We start from the raw sequence: 23298 nt of genomic DNA, 5'->3' as shown, positions 1-23298 counted from the left end.
TACTCTTGGCCTCCTATAGCCATTCTCAAAACATAAATCACATCATGATATTCTTCTGCTCAAAATCCCTACAATGGCCGCCCATTTCCCTTACAGTGAAAGCACCATCTTTGCAGTGGACCGTGAGGCCCTACGTGGCCCGGCCCCACCCCTGACCTGGCCTCCCCCTCTCCCGGCTCACGCTAGCCGCCGGGCCCTGCTGCTCCTCAGACACGCCAGGCCCCTTCCACTGTGGGGCCTTTGCAGGGGCTCTCTCTGCCCCAGACAGCGCAGAGGCTGGCTCTGCATCTCCGCCAAGTGTTTGCTCTAATGTCGCCTCTGGGGGGGTCTACCTTGACCACCTTATTTAAGGTGCAGTCTGTCCCCTGACCCACAATCCCCTTTCCTGCTCTGTTATAGATGTCTGGTTCCTGTCACTAGAATATATCCCAGCCTGACCCCTGGGTGACAACTCTTCCTTCTAGGCTTCCTCAGTCCTCACCCGAGGATATTTTTCCATTGATTTTTTTTTTTTTTTTTTTTTTTAGAAAGAGGGGAAGGGAGGGTGAGAGATAGAGAAACAGAAATGTGAGAGATACATCATGTGAAAGATGATGCATCGATTGGTTGCCTCCGGCAGGTGCCCCAACCAGGATCAGGGATCAAGCCTACAACCGAGGTACGTGCCCTTGACCGGAATCGAACCCGGGACCCTTCAGTCCACCGGCCGCGCTCTATCCATTGAGCCAAACCTGCTAGTGCTAGGCTCTCTTTCATCTCCTAAGTATCCCCCCGCTTACCAATTTGCTGAGCAGTGTCTTTGAAGAGTTCACTTGAGCCTTTGGGAGTTGCTGAGAACTCTGTCCCAGAGAAGATACCTCCATCCTCCATTTCCCTCCACTCTCATCCCAGTCAGAAGGAAACCCCTCCCCCCAGGCCTCTGCCCAGCAGCCCTCTGGGTGCTATAATGTAGAGACAGTAAGTTGAGCAGGGAAATCAAAGGCTAAGGGAGGAGGCAGGAGGAGAGAGGGGCAGGGAGCAGCCTTCAGGAGACCTAATTCCCCTCCTTATCAATAGAGGCTCGCCCCACTACCCTAGCCTGAAAACGTGCCCCTGCTCCCCACATACACCACAGAGAGCTGCCTCCTGCATGTTATCTTCATGTTTAGAGCCACAGAAATGAATAGGTGTACTTTTCCTTGATGTCATGTGTCCGTTGTTCTTGTTCATAGAAATGCAAATGAATTTTGTCCAAAGAATAGAAATCCCTTTAGTCCAACTTCCATTTGAACCTGTTGTAACATCTCTCTAGTTCCACCATTAAGGTTAAATAAAATATTGGATACATTTTTATTTTTTATGTCAAGATTTAACCTTTAAAATTTTTTTATTGATTTTTAGAGAGAGAGACACATCTATTAATTGTTCCACTTGTTTATGCATCATTGGTTGATCTTGTATGTGCCCTGACCAGGGATAGAACCCGCAACCTTGGCGCATTGGGACAACACTCTAACCAACTGAGCTACCCGGCCAGGCTGTGATTTTACTGTTTTTTTTTTTTTTTTTTTTTTTAAATGTTCTTCTTTAAAACTGTAGAGAAGGAAAAGAAATAACCTTTTCCCCTCAAGCTTCCCATGGCGTTTGACCACTGACTGATTAATGTGGGTAGAGGTTGTTATTCAAAAGAAGCTAGGAAAAAAACAAAACAAAACAAAAACCAAAGAAGGTAGGAGGGTTTTAAACTTGAGAACACAGGACCTACTGCAAGTATGAGGGGCATGCAGGAGATTTGGTTTAAATGTATTGACTATGAGGGGCCTCCAGAAGTCACGTGGAGCCAGGAGGTCATGGTTGGGTTCCAGGTCAGGGCACATCCCCGGTGGGGGGCGTGCAGAAGGCAGCAGATCAATGATTCTCTCTTATCATTGACTAGAGGCCCAATGCACGAAATTTGTGCAAGAGTAGGTAGGCCTTCCTTCCCGTGGCTGCCGGCACAGGCTTCCCTCCGGCACCCGGGACCCGGGACCTGGGCTTCCCTCTGGCGCAGGCACCAGGACCCTGGCTTCCCTCACAGCCCCGGCTTCGTCCGGTCTAATTAGCATATTATGCTTTTATTATTATAGATGTTTCTATCTCTCTCTCCCTTTCCCTTTCTCTGTAATCAATAAGAACATATTTTTTTATTTTTATTTTTTTAAAATATGTTTTTTTTAAATATTTTATTGATTTATTACAGAGAGGAAGGGAGAGAGATAGAGAGCTAGAAACATCAATGAGAGAGAAACATCAATCAGCTGCCTCCTGCACATCTCCTACTGGGCATGTGCCCGCAACCCAGGTACATGCCCTTGACCAGAATCGAACCCGGGACCTTTCAGTCCGCAGGCTGACGCTCTATCCACTGAGCCAAACCGGTTTCGGCAATATTTTTTTTAAAAAAAACAGAGAAAAACAAGAGAAATTTATAAGTCTGTGTATCACTATGTAACACTTGGGAGTACCCAGAGGTGAATAACTCAAAGAGGTGGTTAGGCCCTGGCCAGTGTGCCTCAGTTGATTGGAGTGTCGTCCCATACACCAAAAGGTCATGGGTTCAATTCCAGATCAGGGCACATACCCAGGTTGTGGGTTCAGTCCCCATATGGGGTATGTAGAGGGAGGCAACCGAAAGATATTTCTTTCTCACATAGACGTTTCTCTCTCAAATTGGTGCTTCCCTCTCCCTTCCTCTCTCTAAAGTCAATAAAAATATATAAAAATTTTAAAAAAGAGGTGCCCGGCTGGTGTGGCTCAGTGGTTGAACGTTGACCCATGAACTAGGAGGTCATGGTTCCATTACAGGCCAAGGCACATGCCCAGGTTGCAGGCTGGATCCCCAGTAGGAGGCAACCGATGGATGATTCTCTCTCATCATTGATGTTTCTATTTCTCCCTCTCCCTTCCTCTCTGAAATCAATAAAATTTTTAAAAATCTGTCTAAAAAAGTGAATTCTTCACATAGAAAGATGGAGAAAAGGGAGTTCCTAAGTGGAAAAATGCAATGGGCAAAGGCATGTGATTACAAAGAAAGCACAACTCATTTTAAAAAGGGAAGTAATGGCACCTGATTGCACTCTGATGTGAGGCGACTGAATAGGAGTGAGATTGGGAAGGGGAAGCAGAGGTCATTTGGAGGTCGCTGGTCTTCAGAGGTGTGGGGGGTCATTCAAGGTTTCTGAGCTGGAAAAGAGCGAATGTGAGTTTTGCGTTAATATTAACTTGGCATTAACTTACATTTTATGCGGGGGACAGAAATATACAGTAGCCGGGCAGCTGGAAATATGAAACCGGAGCTCAAAAATATATTGTGCATGGAGATAAGGACAGTGTTAGGTCTGATCAAATAATTGAATAGATACCCTCTCCCCTGGGCAATGACCTTTAATCCACTTCACAACCGACATTCCCTTTCGCTTAGACCACCTTCCACCTGCTAAGACCATTTCCTTCCCCTTGGACCTGCCTAGGATCTGGCCCAGAGAATTCTCCGCCCAGGAAAATGCCCGCCTAGAGTCCGCTAACACCTCTGACTCCCAGTCCTGGGGGCCGGAGCCATCTGGGGGCTCAGCCCGTCTGGGGTCCCAGATGACCTAATACATTTATAACTTGACCCCTTTTGGCCTTGAGTGTTCCTCCTTCGATTTATCACCATAGGGGTGTTGGTTGAAATGAGGGGCAGAATTCTAGACTGGAAGTGACTCAGTAGGTGATCATCACAGCGTTTACTTTTTTTTTAGGATATTTTTTCATTGATTTCCTCTTACTGGCCTCTCCCTTTTTTTCCTTCACCGAAACCGTGGGTCCTCTGGGCAGGTCTGTGCCTCATTCCTGCTTGTTTCCCCTCCACGGGCTGTGAGCTCAGTAAATATCAGCTGAAGAAACAGAAGGTGCAGAAAAAGCAGCCCCTTTTTCAGAGGCGTGAGGGCAAACTCCGGGAGATGAAGAGCTTCCAGTGGGGAGCAGCTGTCAGGGCTGGGTGGGTCAGTGCTGGGTGGGGGTCAGTGCTGGGTGGGTCAGTGCTGGGTGGGGGTCAGTGCTGGGTGGGGGTCAGTGCTGGGTGAGTCGGCTGGGGGGGGGTCAGTGTTGGGGGGGTCAGTGCTGGGGGGGAGTCAGGGCTGGGTGGGGGTCAGGGCTGGGTGGGGGTCAGTGCTGGGTGGGGGTCAGGGCTGGGTGGGTCAGTGCTGTGTGGGTGTCAGTGCTGGGTGGGTCAGTGCTGGGTGGGGGTCAGTGCTGGGTGGGGGTCAGGGCTGGGTGGGGGTCAGGGCTGGGTGGGGGTCAGTGCTGGGTGGGTCAGAGCTGGATGGGGGTCAGGGCTGGGTGGGTCAATGCTGGGTGGGTCAGTGCTGGGTGGGGGTCAGGGCTGGGTGGGTCAGGGCTGGGTGGGGGTCAGTGCTGGGTGGGGGTCAGGGCTGGGTGGCTGCAGCTTAGGACAGCCAGGCCCTGAGGGCAGAGCACCACGTGATGAGGGTCACGGGCTCTAGGAGAAGTGAGACAATGTCAGACAGCTGCAGCCAAAAAATAAACAAAAAAAATAAAACCAAAGAAAGGCAGCCCCCTCCCCCCCACCACGCGGTCTCCCTTGCAAACGGGCCCCTTGACCTGCACCGGGTCTCGCCTCCCGTGACCGTGACCGCGCGGGGGCGCCGCGGGGTCTGCGCTCGGCAGCCATCCCCCCTCCCCCCAGCCCGCGGCCCCGCCTGCCCCCGGGTCCCACTTCCAGTGACCGCGCCTGAGGAAGGGCGGGTGCCCTGGGGGGGCCGCCCCCACCCCACCCCGGCTCCCCGAGGCCCGCCCGGGGTCACTCGCGCTCCTGGCCAGTGTGTTGGAGTCCCCAGAGCACCCGGGGTCCCCCCGAACCCCGCCCCGGCCTCCAACAGCAGGTCACCTGGGACCGGCCCGGGGAGCAGCCCGCGGCCACCCCCAAAGCCAACGCCCGGCCTTCCCCAGGGGCCACACCAGCCCCAGACCCGGGCCTCGGGCTCCCGTGAGCCCTCCCTGGCCCCTCCACCCCATCCTCTGCCCCTCCTCCCTCTCCTCCCCTCCCCTCCCCTCCACCATCCTCCCTCCCCTCTACCCCCTCTCCCCTCCCCTCCCCCCTCCTCACCAGCCCCTCCCCTCTCCCACCCTCTGCTCCTCCTCCTCCCCTCCCCTCCCCTCCCCTCCCCTGACCCTCCACCCCCTCCCCCGCCCCGCCACCCCCCCTCCCCTGCCCCTCCACCCCCCTCCCCTGCCCCTCCCCCCCCTCCCACCCCAGCGGCCTGCACACGCGGAAGCAGTGGGTTCTTTCACTGGATTCAAAACTGCAAACACCAGAGAGGAAGTTGAGAAAGACCCGCAAGGCTTCCTGACACCCGGTAACCGCGTGCCTTGCCCCGAGTGGAAAATGAAAGACTAGCAGCTAGAGAGGAGGAGGAGGAGGAGGAGGGGAGGGGTTAGGGGAGGGGGAGGGGGGAAAAGAAACTAAATGAAACATCTGCAGCCAGAAGTGCGCCCTTTGGTGGCGCCTTCTGTGCCTCTGGAGCCCTCCACCCGTCCTCCCCGCCTCTCAGCCGCCATCCCGAGCCGGACCGGGTGCCGCCGCTCTCCTGGGACAGTCCCTCTGACCCTCATTTCTTCTGTTTGCGCGTCCCTCCTGACTCCTGCGGCTCAGAAACCGCCCAGAGGCAGGGAGAGGGGTTCGCCGGAACAGCCTCTTCTGGGCCCGATGGGACACTCCTTCCCTAAGTGTCTGAGATGGAATGACGGGTCTCAGACTGGGGTGCTCAGGCCGGGAGGGCAGCGAGGGCAGCGTCTGAAGTCCGGGTGGGGGTCCGCGTGGTGCTCGTGAGGGACAGGACCCAGAGAACAGGAAAGGGTTCAGGAGCAAAGGTGGTGATGAGGCCGGGCGACGATTCAGTAAAAATCAAGATCATTTTTTCTTTGGGGAAATCTAAACGCTGGTTTCCCCGCCTGGGAAAACAAGGCCGTGGCTGAAGCTCGTGCTGTTACAGAAAAACCGGACAAGAACCAAACAGCGCTCTGAGAGTTTGGAGTTACACTTTATTCACCGGGCGGGCTCAGGGAAATGAATCCAAGTTCTAAGCAAAGCTACACGCAGAACTTCCCTTTTTATGGAAGAGCCAGCCCTTTGTGCGCTTGCTGGCGGCGGCCTTGAAAACTACACAGTTCTATCAATTAAAACATGCACCTGGCATGGCATTGGGTGTATCTAGTCTCTGGCCTACAAGGCCAGGCAGCTAAGTTTATCGCCCCGATTATTCAAGCAGGCTAGAAAGCAAAGTTATTTTTTCCAGAACAAGAGGCCGTCCAAAGAATAGCAGAGAATTCCAAACAGTAGTTTTACAGAATAGGGGTTTTCCTTCACAGTGGGAAGGTGGTGGAGGAAGGGACACCATCTCCCCGCCTAGTTTACTAATCCCCGTGGGATAAAACAAAGGAAAGCCAGACAGTGAAGCCGCAGTCAGGTCTGAATTTTGTTTTAAATTTTATTGAACTTATTGGGGTGACATTGGTTACTAAGGTTATGTTTTAAGTATACAATTGTAGAATACATCATCTATACATTGTTTTGTGTGTTCACCACCCAAAGTCAAGTCTGCTTCCATCCCATTACTCCCTGATTTTTTTGGGTCGGTTATAGTTCACGTTCAATACAGACCTGAATTTTAACCATTAACTTCTACTCCTTACCTCTCTAACCGCTTCAACTGGACTCTAAACTTTTGTAAGAACGAAACAAATTGATTTTTTTGTTGTTGTTTTACTTTTCCTCCTTCATTTCCAAGCTTTCTGAAAGAGCCGTTAATGAGTAGTGAAACGAATACATGTGGGAAAGGAAGGGGAGAGGTAACTGGTATACCAGAACAATGAGCTAGATGACTTTATTTATTTATTTTTGTTAATCTTCACAGATATTTTTTCCATTGTTTTTTTTTTTTTTAGAGAAAGTGGAACCGGGGAGGGAGGCAGAAAGAGAAACATTGATGTGAGAGGGACACATGCAGATGTGAGAGACACATTGATTGGTTGCCTCCCCTACGTGCCCTGACCAGGGCCAGGGATGGAACCTGCAACAAAGGTATGTGTCCTTGACCAGAACCGAACTCAGGACCCTTCAGTCCGAAGGCTGACACTCTAACCACTGAGAAAACCAGCCAGGCTAGATGGCTTTATTTATTTATTTATTTTTGGATTCTTAAATTTTTAATTATTAAAGTAAAATGCAAAAAATAAAAAATAAAGAAAAATGCAGTCCTCTAAAGTGAAGAAGTTGCATTGAACAGAAATTCATTTTGCCCTGTATTAGTTCACTAGGGCTTCCATTATAAAGTGCCACAGACTGTACAGACGGCTTTAGAGAGATGTGTTCATACCAGGCTCTGCACCTGTCTGTGAAATGGGGACAATGATTACTGGGAAAAATTGGGTGAGAAATAAACTAGATGTAGCCCAGGCGGTTGTTCAGTGGTTGAGTGTCCACCTACGAATCAGGAAGTGAAGGTTCGACTCCTGGTCAGGGCACGTGCCTGGGTTTCGGGCTCGATCCCCAGTGTGGGGCGTGCAGGAGGCAGCTGATCAGTGATTCTCTCTCATCATTGATGTTTCTCTCTCTCCCTCTCCCTTCCTCTCTGAAACCAATTAAAAAGTATTTTTAAACTAGCTGAAAAGCACCTCGCACGCACAAGGAGTGTAGTGTACTTTGAGTAAAGGGTATGCAAGTCCTGGCCAGGTAGCTCAGTTGGTTAGATCATAGTCCTGATATGTCAAGGTTGTGGGTTGGGTCCCCCGTCAGGGCTCACACAAGAATCAACCAATGAATGCATAAATGACTGGAACAACTAATCGATGTTGCTTTCTTTCTCTCAAAATACATAAATAAAAAATTTTAAATATATTTTTTTAAAAAGGAGGAAAGTTCCCTTTAAAAGTGGGGGTGATGCCGTGGCCAGTGTGACTAAGTTGTTAGCACATCAGCCCACGCACTAAAAGGTCCCAGATTTGTTTCCCGGACAAGGGCATGTTCCTGGGTTGCAGGTTCGCTCCCCATCACGGGTCAGATGTTTCTTTCTCTACACCACCATCCCCTTCTGCTCTCTGAAAAGCAATGGGAAAAATCTCCTCAGGTGAGGATTAACAACAACAACAAAGGGGGGTATGCACCCAGGTTTGGGGTTCCATCCCCAGTCGGGGTAGGTGCAGGAAGCAGGTGATTGATGTTTCTCTCTCTCACGTGAATGTTTCTCTCTCCCTTCCGCTCTCTAAAATCAATCAATAGCCTGGCTGGTATGGCTTAGTGGTTGAGCACTGACCCATGAACCAAGAGGTCACCGGTTCAAATCCCCCATCAGGGCACACGTCTGGGTGGTAGGCTCAATCCCCAGTGGGGGAGGAGTGATCAGCCGATCAATGATGTTTCTCTTTCACCTACGTTTCTTTTTTTAAAAAATATATTTTATTGACTTTTTACAGAGAAGAAGGGAGAGGGATAGAGAGCTAGAAACATCGATGAGAGAGAAACATCGATCAGCTGCCTCCTGCACGCCCCCCAGTGGGGATGCGCCCGCAACCAAGGTACATGCCCTTGACTGGAATCGAACCCAGGACCCTTGAGTCTGCAGGCAGACGCTCTATCCACTGAGCCAAACTGGTTCGGCTCACCTATGTTTCTATCTATCCCTCTCCCTTTCTTTTTAACAATCAATAAAAATATATTTTAAAAAAATAAATAAAATCAATCAGTAAATAAAAGGGGGGTCTGCAAAAAGTTCAAAAGGGGGAAAGTAAGTCTTGCTCCCCTTCCTTATTCTGTTCTTGCAATTCTCAGAGTCGATTCTAATGCCATTATGTGTACTCACTGTGCGTTTCCTTCTTTCCTTGATGAGGCTGTAATGATTAACTCAGATTTAAAATTCCTTCCGTATAAAATGGAGTGGTTCTCAGCATTTAATCATTACGACTTTATAATTAAAATGCTACACAAATATGAGGTGTTATTCTTCTTAAAAGGAAAAGCAAGGCCTAGACAAACACTGTATTTTGAACTTTCTTTAGAACAGAGGTCTCTTGGGTCCTTAGAATCAGCCCCAGGCTTGACTGCTTTGTTCCATTGGGAGTGTTCCCATCCTCACCTTGCCTTCAGCAGGGAGGAAGGCTGAGCCCCTGCCTGACACGCCTCGGTCTGTCCCGCAGGTCATCACTTACTCCGGCCATCATGTCTACGATAACCTGACTGAGGAACAGAAGGGCCGAGTGGCCTTTGCTTCCAATTTCCTGGCAGGAGATGCTTCCCTGCAGATCGAGTCTCTGAAGCCCCGAGATGAGGGCCTGTACACGTGCAAGGTGAAGAATTCGGGCCACTACGTGTGGAGCCACGTCGTGTTAAAAGTCCTAGGTAAGGTAGAGTGCCTGCTAAGCGCCTACCTGGGCAAGGGACAGCCACAGCCATCGTGGTACTACAACGTCCTGTTCAGCACTCTTTTTTAGATTGAACTTATTGGGGTGACATTGGCTAATAAAATATATGGGTTCCAGGTGTACAATTCTATACAATAATACATCACCTGAATATTGTGTTGTGTGTTCACCTAATGAGATGTTCGGTACTTTGGAGTCTATATTCAGATGTCACCTACTCCAGTTCGCTGGGAATAAGTATGTTCTGTATTTTAACGGTAATGAAAGAAGAAAAAATAATCACAACTTTCTATGGTAGCCCTTAAAAAAATTAAATATCCTCTAATATTTGAATGATATCCTTATATTTAACTTAAATCTCTCTGATGATTTAAATCCATTTGTTGTTTTTTTTAACAGCAGAAGCTAAGTACTACTTAATATCTGCCAAATTAATGAACTCCTATCCTTGTCTCAATATTAGTAAAACCATACTCAGCTTTCCTAAAATTTCCAATTAAATGTGTTTCTTCTATGAGAATGATGTAGTTTTTGAGGCTGCCTCTGAAAATTCAACCATTGGAAGCAGCTGGAGTAGGTGTGAGTGCACAAGGGACAGAGCAGTGTATTTCTGGAGGTGATGTAACACAGGGCTAGGAAGCTAGGTAACGGCTCTTGAATCCCCACTCCGAAGTGAACCATCAGGATGGCCGGGGAAACTCAACAGGATATAGTTCTTCCATTGAGTCTACTGTTTGCAGATCTTTGAATCAGTACTTTTTTTCCTCTTTCTTTTTGGCCAGTGAGACCATCAAAGCCCAAGTGTGAGCTGGAAGGGGAGCCGAGAGAAGGCAGGGACCTGGCCTTGCAGTGCGCGTCGTCCTCTGGCACTGAGCCCATCGTGTATCACTGGCAGCGAGTCCGGGAGAAGGAGGGGGAGGAGGAGCGTCTGCCTCCCAAATCCAGGATCGGTAAGTCATCTTCCCGCCGGTCTATTGAGACAACAGGACGGAACTGTCCGTGAATTCCAAACTGGACAGCAATCACCATGCGACCTCAACTACACCCCTGCATCTCTGACCTTCCATTCACACCCATAAACTGGGACTGTCTTTCTGTTCTCAAATGGATCGTAAAGTGTAAAAAACATTAGAAAGAAATGTACCAAATAAATCCACTCTATCTATCTTGGTTAGTCTCCCTTAAATGTTCACAGCCCTTTGTAACTTTTGAGGATTTGCTATCATTTAAAAGAATGTTCACCTTTCTTCCCATGTCCCCAGATGGGATCTATTCTATCATCTATCTCATCCTTACCAAACGGGACTAGGGAATCTTGGGTAGATGATGTAATAAAATCAACACAAAATGCAGAGCCTGCGCTGAGGGAATCGCATCCTTTGTGCTTGCATAGACCACAGCAACCCGGGCCGCGTGCTGCTGCAGAACATCACGGCGGCCTCCTCGGGACTCTACCAGTGCACAGCGGGCAACGAGGCCGGGAAGGAGAGCTGCGTGGTGCGAGTCACGGTGCAGTGTAGGTATCCGCAGGTGCTGCTTCCCCCGCACTGTGCTTCAAACATGTCAACACGTGGAACAGGTTTGATCATGAGTAAGAGTAACCGTTATTTCCAGGAGTACATGGCTGTCACCCAAATCAGCCCAGTAGTTGCAAGGACCCTTCGGCAGTTGTGTGAGCTCTTTCTTTACAATCATGTGTCAGCTTTCTAAAGAAATGTATTATATCTGGGTGGGGACCAAGTGGAGATTTCCTTTATAAACTTCCCTTACAAAAGGGTAACTTCCGTTTTTAGAGCTTTTCCTGTGTCTGCAGTTTCTCAGAAATGATCAGCTTAAAATAATCTTCAAGTTGGAGCGGCATATTTTGGGGTGGCATATCCTACTGCCCTTCAACATCAGCGGGGGAGTCAGACATCGGGGGAAGCGGGGACTCAGGAAGATAACGCTCTGGGCATACGCATCCTGTCCAGGGCTTAGGTCTTTTAAGTTCATGCATCTCCTGGTTTGTTTCATTCCGTTTCCGCTTTCGTTTCCGAGAAAACAGATGTGCAGAGCATCGGCATGGTGGCGGGAGCAGTGACAGGCATGGTGGCCGGGGTCCTGCTGATCCTCCTCTTGGTGTGGCTGCTAGTCCGAAGGAAAGACAAAAAGAGATACGAGGAAGAAGAGAGACCTAATGAAATCCGGTCAGTCCCTCCCACATCTCCTCTCCCACTGGGCCTCCTTCCTGGGGCCAGTTCCACAGCGACCAGCAACGCAGTGGCCCATTTTCTCTCACCCAGGCGTCTGTGTGAGGGCTGTCCTGGTAGGCAAGGAGGGCCAGCCTCGGACAGAAGGTCTGGCTTGCCTTGACTTTAGGGAAACTGTCTCTCCTCCAGAGATGCAAGCGATCAACTCCCCATCACTTCTGATCCCTTCCGCTTAGAGCGGGCACACCCACGGGCCACAGAAGGGTTTCCATAGGCAAACCCCAGCTCAAGGGGCGCGTAGTCTTCCAGACCATGTCAACGGCCAGAGCATCAACGGCCAGAGCGAGAGCTCATCTCTGAGCTGCAAAGGGAGGTGCATGTGCCTGAGCCACGCTTTGAGCCTCAGAAGGCGGGCAGTCCCTGTTCCCTGCGTGGCTGCCTCCGGGGGTATGACCGAGGTTTGCAGCTTGAGGACTTTATCGGGAACCTTCAGAAGGAAGCGCCGCAGGGGCAGGATCCCAGCCTTTCCAGTGTTCCATCTCCCCTCTGCTGTGTTTTCTCTGCAGAGAGGACGCCGAGGCCCCGAAAGCCCGCCTGGTGAAGCCTGGCTCGTCGTCTTCTGGCTCTCAGAGCTCGCGCTCCGGTTCCTCCTGCACCCGCTCCACCGCCAACAGCGCCCCCCGCAGCCAGCGGACACTGTCCCCGGAGGCCGCGCCCCCGCCGGGGCTGGCCCCCCGCACCTACAGACTAGTGGGGCCAGAGGCCAGAGGCTGTGAACCGAAGAGAGCGCACCCCGCTCCCCCGGCCAAAGCAGAGAGCCCGGCCAGCAGGATCCCCGGCCGGAGCCGGCCCCTCCAAACTGTCTAAATCCCCGGGACTCTGACGCCCAGGCTTTCCCGGGAGTCAGGATCTTAGGACTTTTCTAGTCACTAGCTCAGCCACCAGCCACACAGTCCCCTCGATTCGGAGGAGCGGTCACTCTAGCGGGGAGGCGGCATGGAGCAGGTTCAATGCGCATTCTCCCTAAATGACACCGAACAAGGGGAGGGGTGTCAGCTGACCGCGTCCGGCAAGGCTTCGGACAGGAGTGGGGGGAGCGGGTCTAGATCCGGGCATCTGTGGACCAGACTGTGGTGAAAAAGGCTGAGAAAGGGGAGGGAACCCATGCGAAACTTCTCGCCTGAGATGTTTTGTATCAATACTTCAGTTCACGATTGTCAAGAAGTGAGGTGTTGTTCATACATTTTTTCTGCCTTTCTGCAAACCTACTGAATTATGTGATTATCCAGAGTCAAGCAGAACCCACAGCCTTATACTACACCTTTCTGCACCAGGGACTGGGGTTGCTGCTTCTAAGAAACTCCAAACAGGAAATGCCTCTTCTATTCTGTCTTGATCTCATTTACCATAAGGTTTGGATATGAATTTCAAGAGGAACTGAAATAATGGGATATGGAGATGAATTGAGTTTCTCCTACTCTATCCAGCACTAATTTTCTTCTACTCACATTGGACCATTAGAGCACTAAAAAAGGAGTCCAAAATGTGTGACAAGGGCCTAGGAGAAACCTTTCATCTTGCTGTTCAGAGGGTCACTGACAAGTATCAGAACTGTATGCTGAACAATTGTGGGTTTTCCCTCAAATCAGATGTCTCCATACTGCCCTGCTGGATCGCTCTGGAGCAAGAAAGCATTCACTGTGTCATTTCACAAGGTCCTTAGAAAGAAGTCTTACAGGGAAAGAGACCTCTTAGAGATGCTGAAAGACCATGATGTACCATTATAGTCTTTCTGAGAACACACAAAACCAGCATTTCCAGACTGACGGGGTCGGAGAGGGAGATTAGGTCACTTTTTCTGATGCCACAGAATGGCATAAGGAAGTTCAGCACTGCACCAAACTCGGAGCTTTCTCTATTTGTTTCCTCTTAAGAAAAGGATGTGAACCTGGGACTTCTGACGATTCTAGGCCTTAGGTTATCAGAAAGATCAGGGATTGCCAACATTTCCTACTGGCACTGCAGGTATGTCAAAGTCATTCCTGCCTGAGAAGTTGGGACAGAGCAAAGTTCAGTGTTTTACCAGCTGAGTCTGTAAGTCTAGCTCTGGGCTACAAGGAAATGGAATCAATTTGAGGAAGAGATGGTAAGGCTCTCTAGTGAGCGGCAGGAGAGGCGGGGTTAATGCCTGTTAACACTCGGTCAGCATCTTGGAAAGAATAAGCAAAAATGAATCACCAGGATAGCTCTCAGAAGAGCTGATCCATGGGAGAAGAAAGGTCTGAAAAATTAAAAGCAAACAACAAAACCAAACAGCAGCCTCCAATAAAATAACTTGCCCTTTTAATAGTTTTGACTATCTTACTACTCAAATTCATCCTATGCAAGAATTCGAAACCTGAAATAGCCCTTCGAGGACCCTACTGCAAATGTCAGCAGATCACTAGCAAAGCAAAAGATTTATTGTTGAAAGGGCAGCAGAGGCTATAGAAAAGAAAAAGCAACGCTGAAGATGGTGATGAAGCATTGCTTCTAAGTCAGATACTGAAAGGGAGAAGGCTGCTCTGGAACTGGGCCCCATTTCTCTGGTTTTTCATTTCTACATTTAATTCTTATAACAGTGTCTTCACATTGTGCAAATGCATTTCTTCTAAAGCCCTTTAAAGAAATAGGGGTTTAGCCCAGCCGGCATGGCTCAGTGGTTGAGCATTGACCTATGAGCCAGGAGGTCACGGTTCAATTCCCGGTCAGGGCACAGGCCCAGGTTGTGGGCCTGATCCCCATTGTGGGGTGTGCAGGAGGCAGCCGATCAGTGATTCTCTCTCATCATTGATGCTTCTATCTCTCTCCCCGTCTCCCTTCCTTCCTGAAATCAATAAAAATATATTAAAAAAAAAAAAGGAAATAGGGGTTTGGCCTTGGCCAGTCACTCAGAGCATCAGCCCATGGATCTAAGGGTCGAGGGTTCAGTTCCTGGTCAAGGGCACATGCCTCAGTAACAAAAGTTCAATCCCCAACCCTGGTTGGAGCGGCATGCAAGAAGCACCCAATCAATGTCTCTCACATGGATGTTTCTCTCCCCCTCCTCCTTCCTTTCCATTCTCTAAACATCAATGGAAAAATATCCTCTGGTAAGGATTGAAAAGTAAGTAAATAAAAAAAAGGGGGGGGGGTGTTTGTCAGTGGTTAGAGCATTGGCCTGCACACCAAAGGGTCTCAGGTTTGATCACCAGCCCCAGGCATGGCCGCCAATGTGACACATCGACAGTTCTCTCTCTCTCCCCATCCTGCCCTCCTACTCTCTCTAAAAATCAACAGAAAAAAATGTCCTCATATGAGGATTAACACACACAAAAATAGGGGCTTACCTTGGGTGAAAGTTCTCATCTGTGTTTTCTTACTCTTTAAAGTTGAGAAATAAGAGACATTGAGGAAGTAGTATAAAGAATGTAATGTTAGTTTAACTTCAAAGGGCTAGCAAATTTGGAATGTTTCTTGTACTGACACTGCCTCATTGTAAGATAAAAAGTCCCTCACTTTACTTTTTCCTTCTTCTTGTAGTGGTATCCAGCAATTTATCATTTCTGCTGGATAATATTGAGCATTCTCTATCCCGGAGAACCTGAGCCAAACAAGGGCCTAGGACACTGCATCCCTAGCAATTTTGCTCTGATCATTACTTCCTACCTTGAACCTACGGCAGCCGTGGGCAAACTACGGCCCGCGGGCCGGATCCGGCCAGTTTGAAATGAATAAAACTAAAAAAAAAAAAGACCGTACCCTTTTATGTAATGATGTTTACTTTGAATTTATATTAGTTCACACAAACACTCCATCCATGCTTTTGTTCCGGCCCTCCGGTCCCGTTTAAGAACCACTGTGGCCCTCGAGTCAGAAAGTTTGCCCACCCCTGACCTAGCGCCATGCCTTGGAAAGAAGGGTTTAGTCTCCTTTGCATGAAAGGATGTTTAGGTTATTTAAACATGTAGTTATCAGAAGATTAAAATACCAGTTGAATAATCCAGATTCTTTTGGAAATCAACTCACACTGGAAATCTACAAAACAAGTCACAAAACTGATAACTACCTAAAATCTGAGAAATTCTAGGGCTTGGAGATTCTGAGAAAGGTGATGAGGTCTTAGTAATGGTGGCGACCTTCCTCTGAGTCAAGCTTTTGAGTTCAGATATGACAGGCTCCAGGCTTAAGATAAAGTTTGAACCGTTACTGTTTTCAAACCACATTCCATTAATTTTGCAAGTCAGATAAGTTTGATGCTTGAATACGAAACAAACAAAGGATACAATCACTAGACGTTGGAAGAAAAAAATGTCCGGAAGAGGATACAGACAGAATGATGTGAATGTTTAGAGAATAACCATTTCAATAAAATATATAAACTGAACTTAAAACTGAAAAACAATGAAGTTGATGCCTTTGTTATTAGACTGTATAAAAACAGTTTCAGAATCGCTGGTGCAAAAACACACTCATTTTGCCTCATTTCTGTTAAGCCGTTTATACTTCCATCTTAACTTCTCAGTTGCCTTGTAATCGGGACTGTGATCAAAAAACAAGTATTTATTACAGATGGATCTGTGTCTGCAATGAAAACATAAGTAAGTAAAGGGGGTGCTGTAGGAGAGGCTGAAGCTCATATAACCTGCCCGGGGAACTGGTTTATTAGCTTTCTGCCAACGGAAGGACAGAACTCGGACTGAATATATCTGCTCTTTGTTGATTTCGGTCACAAATACACCAACCACGTGTCTCCCCCAAGGCGCGGCGCCGGGCAGTCCTGGAGACGCCCCGCGATGGCGGGTCCGCGCTAGACCCCCCTTGGGGACTTTATCAGAATAACAGTGTTTGCTAAGCAAGTGCAGGTGACGCACCCACAGGAGAGCAAGCACCGGACCCGGTGAACCGGGGCCCCGCGGCATGGAATGGGGCGACGGCGCAGCCCCGGGCCGCGCTCGGCAGGGGCCAGGCCTGGAGGGCGGGTGCTCCCCCCGAGCCCCGGGCCGCCCCGCCGCTTCACTGTAGGGGCCGGCCGGGCCGGGCGCTCCTCACACCCGAACTTTAGCTGTAAACTCGATCGTCCCGTTTCACCAGGACTCGGCCCACGGCCTGACCTCGGGGAGCGCCGTGATCGGCGGCACATGCGACCGCGGGTCGGGCCCAGTCCACCCACCGGCTGGGCGGCTGGGCCGCAGGCGGGGCGGGGTCAGCGCCGGGGCTGGGAGGGGGGCGAGCGGAGCCGGTGCTGAACGAGCCGGGGGTGGGGGTGGGAGGGGCAGCCTCAGGCCCCCGGAGGCGGAGGAGCCGCACAGCCCCCCCCCCCCCCCGAGCCCCGAGGCCGCGGCCCGGGCTGCCTGTGGCGGCTCCCCTCCCCCGGGCCCCCTAACCCCAGGGAACACGGGCCTCGGGGACTGACCGAGCGGGAGCGGGAGCGGCGTCTGCTCAGAGCACGGCGCGCACTGGACCGGGGGCGGGGTGTCCGCGCCTCCGCGGTGCGGCCGGCGCTCGGCCCGAGGCAGAGAGGAGACCGGGCCCGCCGCCCGGAGGCCGTGACCCAGCGCCGGGGCGGCCGGGGCGGGAGCCGCCAACGCGGGAGCGGCCGCCTCGCTCGGAGGCCCGTCCACCCGGGCCTGGGCGGAGGGCGGGCCCAGCGCCGAGTGCGCTCCCGGCGGAGGTGGGGCGGGGTGCGGGGTCCCCACCCGGACCCGGCCTGGGCGGGCCCGACCCGAGGCCCCTCCACCCCTGCGGTGGGGGCTGCGGGCCTCCGGCTGCGGCCGTGAAGCGAGGGCGCAGGCGGCCTGGCGGCTCCCCAAACCGCAGGCCTGGGTGGCCCCGGAGCAGTCACCCCAGCAGCGCCCAGGGTCCCGCACCGCGGGGCCAGGCCCTCGCCCGGAAGCAGCCACTGCGAATCGGGGTCCGAGGAACCCGGGGGGTTGGGGGCTCGCGCGCCTGAGGGGCCTGGGCCGTGGGGGAGGGGGAGCCCGTGGGGGAGGGGCGCCCGCGGCCATCTTGTCCTGGCCCCACTTCCGTCTCCTCTCCCGGCGCCTGGAGTCCCGCGCTCCTCCCGGGGCCGCTCCAGGGCGCGGCCAGCGCGGCCGCCATTGGTCGACCCCGGGTGCGCCCGCCCCCCTCCCGCCCGCGCTCCGGGGCGCACGCGCACAGGCGGACGCCCTTCCCGGGTGACGCTGGGCTCCCGCGCGCGGGCTTGGCCTCCTCCCCGCCTCCCCCGCCCTCTCCCCGGGGCCGTTCGGAGCGCGGGGGCGAGAATGAAAGTTCCAGAATGCTGCGGCGAGTGCGTCATCGCGGGGAGGGGCGGGGCCCAGGGCGGAGCCAGCGTGCTCATTGGGGCTCGTAGGGGCGGTCGCGCGCCCATTGGTCGAGAAGCCTTGATGGGCAGCGAGCAGGGCGGGCCCCTTCTGGAAGGTTCTGAGGGAGGGTATAAGAGGCCGGGCGGCGGCGGAGCTCAGCCTCATTGAACGCGGGGACACCAGTTTAGGTCGGTCTGTGCCAGCCGAGCGCGCACACCAGGTAAGGCCGCGGCCGCTCGGGCCTTGGGAGCTCGACGGAGAAGCGAGGAGGCGGGTGGGCGGCGGCCGGGCGGGCTCTGAGGGCCCCCGCGGGCCGCCTGCGCGAACCTTCACCGGGCCGGGGAGGTTCGCTCCTGGCGGGCGTGGGGCGCCCGCCCTCGGGAGAGGGAAGGGAGTTGCCGCGGCCTCCTTTGGCGCGGAAGTGGAGCGCTTTACAGCCGCCCCTGCGCTCCCCGGCCTCCTGGTTAGGCAGGTCCACCCGTGTTCTTTGGCAGCCATTACTGGCGCGCGCCCAAGGCGGGGGAGGGGGCCTCCGGGAGCACTTTCTGCGCCGGCGGTGCAGCGGGCGGGGGCGCCGCGTGGTGGGGAAGCAGTGGGGGGGGGGCGGTGTGCAAGGTCCCAATCGGGCTTGAGGCCACGTGGTCGCCAATGGCGCAGACCTTCCCGGCCGGTGTTTCCCCTTCAGCCGGGGGCTGCAGTGGCTTTAACCCGCCCGTGAGGTTACCGCCGGCAACGCTGAGTGGTCATACTGTGCCGGGCTCACCCGACCTATGAAATAGGTCACCATTCGATCCCGGCAGGCCACGTGCTCTCGATTGTGGGCTGGAGCCTCAGTGTGAGGCGAGCTGATCTCGAAATTGATTCTATTCTTCTAACTCAAATGAATAAAAATATATTTAAAAGTGGTCACACCTAATAATAGCCTGACTTTCAACTTAACAAAATAAGCATTTCTAAGCGCTCAAACTTTTTTCCAGCAACCATGTCTAAGGGACCTGCAGTTGGCATTGATCTTGGCACCACCTACTCTTGTGTGGGTGTATTCCAGCATGGAAAAGTGGAGATAATTGCCAACGATCAGGGAAACCGAACCACCCCGAGTTATGTTGCCTTTACTGATACTGAGCGATTGATCGGTGATGCTGCAAAGAATCAAGTAGCAATGAATCCCACCAACACGGTCTTTGGTAAGTCTAATATTAAAGTCGTGGCGTAAATTAAGCTAGGCGCGGGACACCTATTGTGCAGAACTCAGGTTTAAATATAAGTCTGGGACCAGGAAAGCCCTTAGAATTGGAAGAATCATTTTAATATATGTGCTGCCAAAGCGAGCGCGGAAGAATCATTTTAAAAGCGTAGATGAAATAGACATGAGCAGCAGTCCATAACTGCTTAGGCTAAAATTTTGAGGTATGGGCAGCTCAGGAAAACTTAACCAAATTTGCTGGCCATACAAAAGTTGAAATAATTTAGTATGAACGTGGGTTGCTAGGCATCAGTATTTGAGTAATTGAGAGCCTAGGATGTTTGGGAAAATATAAGGAAATTGATGATTTGGATTTGCATTTCTAATATTTGTGCAGATGCCAAGCGCTTGATTGGACGTAGATTTGACGATGCTGTTGTCCAGTCTGACATGAAACATTGGCCCTTCATGGTGGTGAATGATGCTGGCAGACCCAAGGTCCAAGTAGAATACAAGGGAGAGACAAAAAGCTTTTATCCAGAAGAGGTGTCATCCATGGTTTTGACAAAGATGAAGGAAATCGCAGAAGCCTACCTTGGGAAGGTGAGTAGTGCAGTGTGGGAGGCATAGATGGGGATGGCAACACCAGATACTTAGGTTCTCTGGTGGGTGGATGACTTGGGTTTTGACTGACCAAGAATATACAGACAAGTTGTCAGGAACTGGTCTATTTGTGTTAACAAAAATGTTTTCTGTAATTTGCTCTATTTTGAGTGCATGCCTGAGTAGGTGATCATAGGACTACCAGTGTGTATGAACTACAATATCCTTTATTTTTTTCTATTAGACTGTTACGAATGCTGTTGTCACAGTACCTGCTTACTTCAATGACTCTCAGCGTCAGGCCACCAAAGATGCTGGAACTATTGCTGGTCTCAATGTACTTAGAATCATCAATGAGCCAACTGCTGCTGCTATTGCTTACGGTTTAGACAAAAAGGTGTGTACCATTTGTGCTGCATGTCTGCATTACTTTAAGATTAAATATGAGCCTTAGTAAAAAGTTGGCATCTGAAATAAATTTAACAAGCGATCTTCATTCTAATGGCAGGTTGGAGCTGAAAGAAACGTGCTGATCTTTGACTTGGGAGGTGGCACTTTCGATGTGTCAATCCTCACAATTGAAGATGGAATCTTTGAGGTCAAATCTACAGCTGGGGACACCCACTTAGGTGGAGAAGACTTCGACAACCGAATGGTCAACCATTTCATTGCAGAGTTCAAACGCAAGCATAAGAAGGATATCAGTGAGAACAAGAGGGCTGTCCGCCGCCTTCGTACTGCGTGTGAACGTGCTAAGCGCACCCTCTCCTCCAGCACCCAGGCCAGTATTGAGATTGATTCACTCTATGAAGGAATCGACTTCTATACCTCTATCACCCGTGCCCGATTTGAAGAATTGAATGCTGACCTTTTCCGTGGCACCCTGGACCCTGTAGAGAAAGCCCTTCGGGATGCCAAGCTTGACAAGTCCCAGATCCATGATATTGTCCTGGTGGGTGGCTCTACTCGTATCCCCAAGATTCAGAAACTCCTACAGGACTTCTTCAATGGAAAAGAGTTGAATAAGAGCATCAACCCTGATGAGGCTGTCGCTTATGGTGCAGGTAATCCAATGACCCTACTTGAACAGTTCTAATGGTAGCCTCTTTGGAGAGGCTCAAGCTGACTCGCTGTGATGAATGATCCTTAAACATTCGTAGTTTCCACTAAAAGCTTAGCTAATGATAGCCTAACTTCCTTGGATGTCTGAGCGATTGAGAGAATTGTTAATGAAAAAAGGAGTTGTGTATCACTTTTTAAAACTAAATACTTTTTAATCCAGCTGTCCAGGCGGCCATTCTCTCTGGAGACAAATCTGAAAATGTCCAAGACCTGCTGCTGCTGGACGTCACGCCTCTCTCCCTCGGCATTGAGACGGCCGGCGGCGTCATGACGGTGCTGATCAAGCGCAACACCACCATCCCCACCAAGCAGACGCAGACCTTCACCACCTACTCCGACAACCAGCCGGGTGTGCTCATCCAGGTGAGTTTCTCTCAACCTGGCCTGAGGTATTGGAAGGTTCTATATATAAAATGGGGGGTTGGGGTGGGAGGGGAGACTTGGCCCCGCTGTGATGATGGATTCCAAAACCATTCGTAGTTTCCACCAGAAGTCTTGTGTTGGCCAATTCCTTCCTTGGATGTCTGAGCGGGTCAGGCTTCCCTAATTGAAGTTATACTTGGAATAGCATAGAAAATTTGCAATAGTTTTCTAGTAATTTCTATTTTCTACCAAGGTTTATGAAGGTGAGCGTGCCATGACCAAGGATAACAACCTGCTTGGCAAGTTTGAACTCACAGGCATACCTCCTGCACCTCGTGGTGTTCCTCAGATTGAAGTCACTTTTGATATTGATGCCAATGGCATCCTCAATGTCTCTGCTGTGGATAAGAGTACCGGAAAAGAGAACAAGATAACCATCACTAACGACAAGGGTAAGTTAAACCACAATATTGAGTGTCAATGCCACCTGGACTTAAAATTTAATAGTAGGGACATGCTTTGGGTCTTAAGTTTGCATGTTTCAAATACTTCTGCCCAGGGGGAGGGGCATTTAGCTGAGATGGGGATTGTAGATTACAGTTTTCAAACATACGCCATGTCTAAATGCCACAGGTCGTCTGAGCAAGGAAGACATTGAGCGCATGGTCCAAGAAGCTGAGAAGTACAAAGCTGAAGACGAGAAGCAGCGGGACAAGGTGTCTTCCAAGAATTCACTTGAGTCCTATGCATTCAACATGAAAGCAACCGTTGAAGATGAGAAACTCCAAGGCAAGATCACCGATGAGGACAAACAGAAGATTCTTGACAAGTGCAATGAAATCATCAACTGGCTTGATAAGAACCAGGTATGTAGTTTTTTTAAATTGAGCGGATGGGCCTAGAGCTTGAGGACATTGGAGGTCACAATGATGAATGGTCCAAACATTCGCGGTTTCCACCAGAATTCCAGTTGTGTTGGCAACTTCCTTCCTTGGATGTCTGAGTGGCCCACGATTTCATAAGTAGTCTTTACAGTGATGGCAGGCTTCTGTGTCTAGTGCCTTATCAGATATTGCATTAGTTGCATAAAGGTTCCTTAAGTTTTGATGGTAAAATATTTTATCCTTTTCCCAGACTGCAGAAAAGGAAGAATTTGAACATCAGCAGAAAGAGTTGGAAAAAGTCTGCAACCCCATCATCACCAAGCTGTACCAGAGTGCAGGAGGCATGCCAGGAGGAATGCCTGGGGGCTTCCCTGGTGGCGGAGCTCCACCATCTGGCGGTGCCTCCTCTGGGCCCACCATTGAAGAGGTTGATTAAGCCAGCTTTGAGCATAGATCTAGCATTGTTCCACACAAAATATTGAAGGACCCAAATTTGTAGCAAATTCCATGGCAGTTTTAAAAGTTGAGCTGCTGTATAGTAAATAACTGGGCATTCTTGATACTTGAATACGGACTGTGCACAGGGAAAGGAAATATAATGCACTTTATAACTGTATTGTAAAGTGGAAAATGCGGCGTCTTAAATAAAACTATTTAAAATTGGCACCATACAATTGCCTGACTCCATGTTTTATAAAGGCAGCGCTCACTTTCTAGGGTGGGGATTTCTCTCTGGCCTAAGTATTTACACACAGTATCTGGGTTGTCAAGTATAGATTACTGAAGTTCAGCAAATTCCTAAGGAAGGTTTAAATGAAGGGAAATAACTTTGAGTTAGGGCTCATAATTTAGTATATGGTGCTATCAACACTAAAATTTTGAACTGTAGATACATTAATTACTTTAAGGATTAAGTTCTTGGAACAAAATCCTAATTTCTTGGAGTGATAAATGGTTAATAAAAATGGTAGGTTCAGGTGGACAATTCTGAGGTACACCACCTGCATGGTGTATTGTGTGTTCACCGCCCCAGGTCATTTTGAAGTTTTAAGGACAGCTGGTTTGAGCAAAGATACCGCCATTTGTGCCTGGGTGGAAGTACAATGTCAGTACAATGTTTGAACCTGTGGAGTAAAGAGGGCCCTCCCACCAGAAGCCCTGCTCAGGCTAGCTTTTGCTGGTTTTTCTTA

The 23298-nt window shown here is 50.5% G+C and overlaps 2 protein-coding genes across 2 annotated transcripts in view; both read left to right on the top strand.

The window, feature by feature from the left end:
* Nucleotides 1–14498, top strand: part of CLMP (CXADR like cell adhesion molecule) — a 98049-nt gene extending 83551 nt beyond the window's left edge. The window contains exons 3-7 of the mRNA XM_081113350.1: nt 9211–9412; nt 10218–10385; nt 10829–10951; nt 11480–11621; nt 12191–14498. Of these exons, the coding sequence (XP_080969476.1) occupies nt 9211–9412; nt 10218–10385; nt 10829–10951; nt 11480–11621; nt 12191–12491 (936 nt within the window). The 3' untranslated portion in view covers nt 12492–14498. The remainder of the gene's footprint in view (nt 1–9210; nt 9413–10217; nt 10386–10828; nt 10952–11479; nt 11622–12190) is intronic.
* Nucleotides 14499–17780: 3282 nt separating this feature from the next.
* HSPA8 (heat shock protein family A (Hsp70) member 8) lies at nt 17781–22774 on the top strand. The gene is made up of 9 exons (XM_081113976.1): nt 17781–18170; nt 18928–19137; nt 19534–19739; nt 19984–20136; nt 20248–20803; nt 21022–21224; nt 21478–21676; nt 21858–22090; nt 22359–22774. The coding sequence occupies exons 2-9, from the start codon at nt 18933–18935 to the stop codon at nt 22542–22544; spliced, it is 1941 nt and encodes a 646-aa protein (XP_080970102.1). The 5' UTR covers nt 17781–18170; nt 18928–18932; the 3' UTR covers nt 22545–22774.
* Nucleotides 22775–23298: the final 524 nt, after the last annotated feature.

Source organism: Myotis nattereri, assembly GCF_964212035.1.
Source record: "Myotis nattereri genome assembly, chromosome: 19".
Taxonomy (NCBI): Eukaryota; Metazoa; Chordata; class Mammalia; order Chiroptera; family Vespertilionidae; genus Myotis; species Myotis nattereri.
Note: the sequence above shows the minus strand (reverse complement) of the source record. Positions and strands in the feature narration are given on the sequence as shown.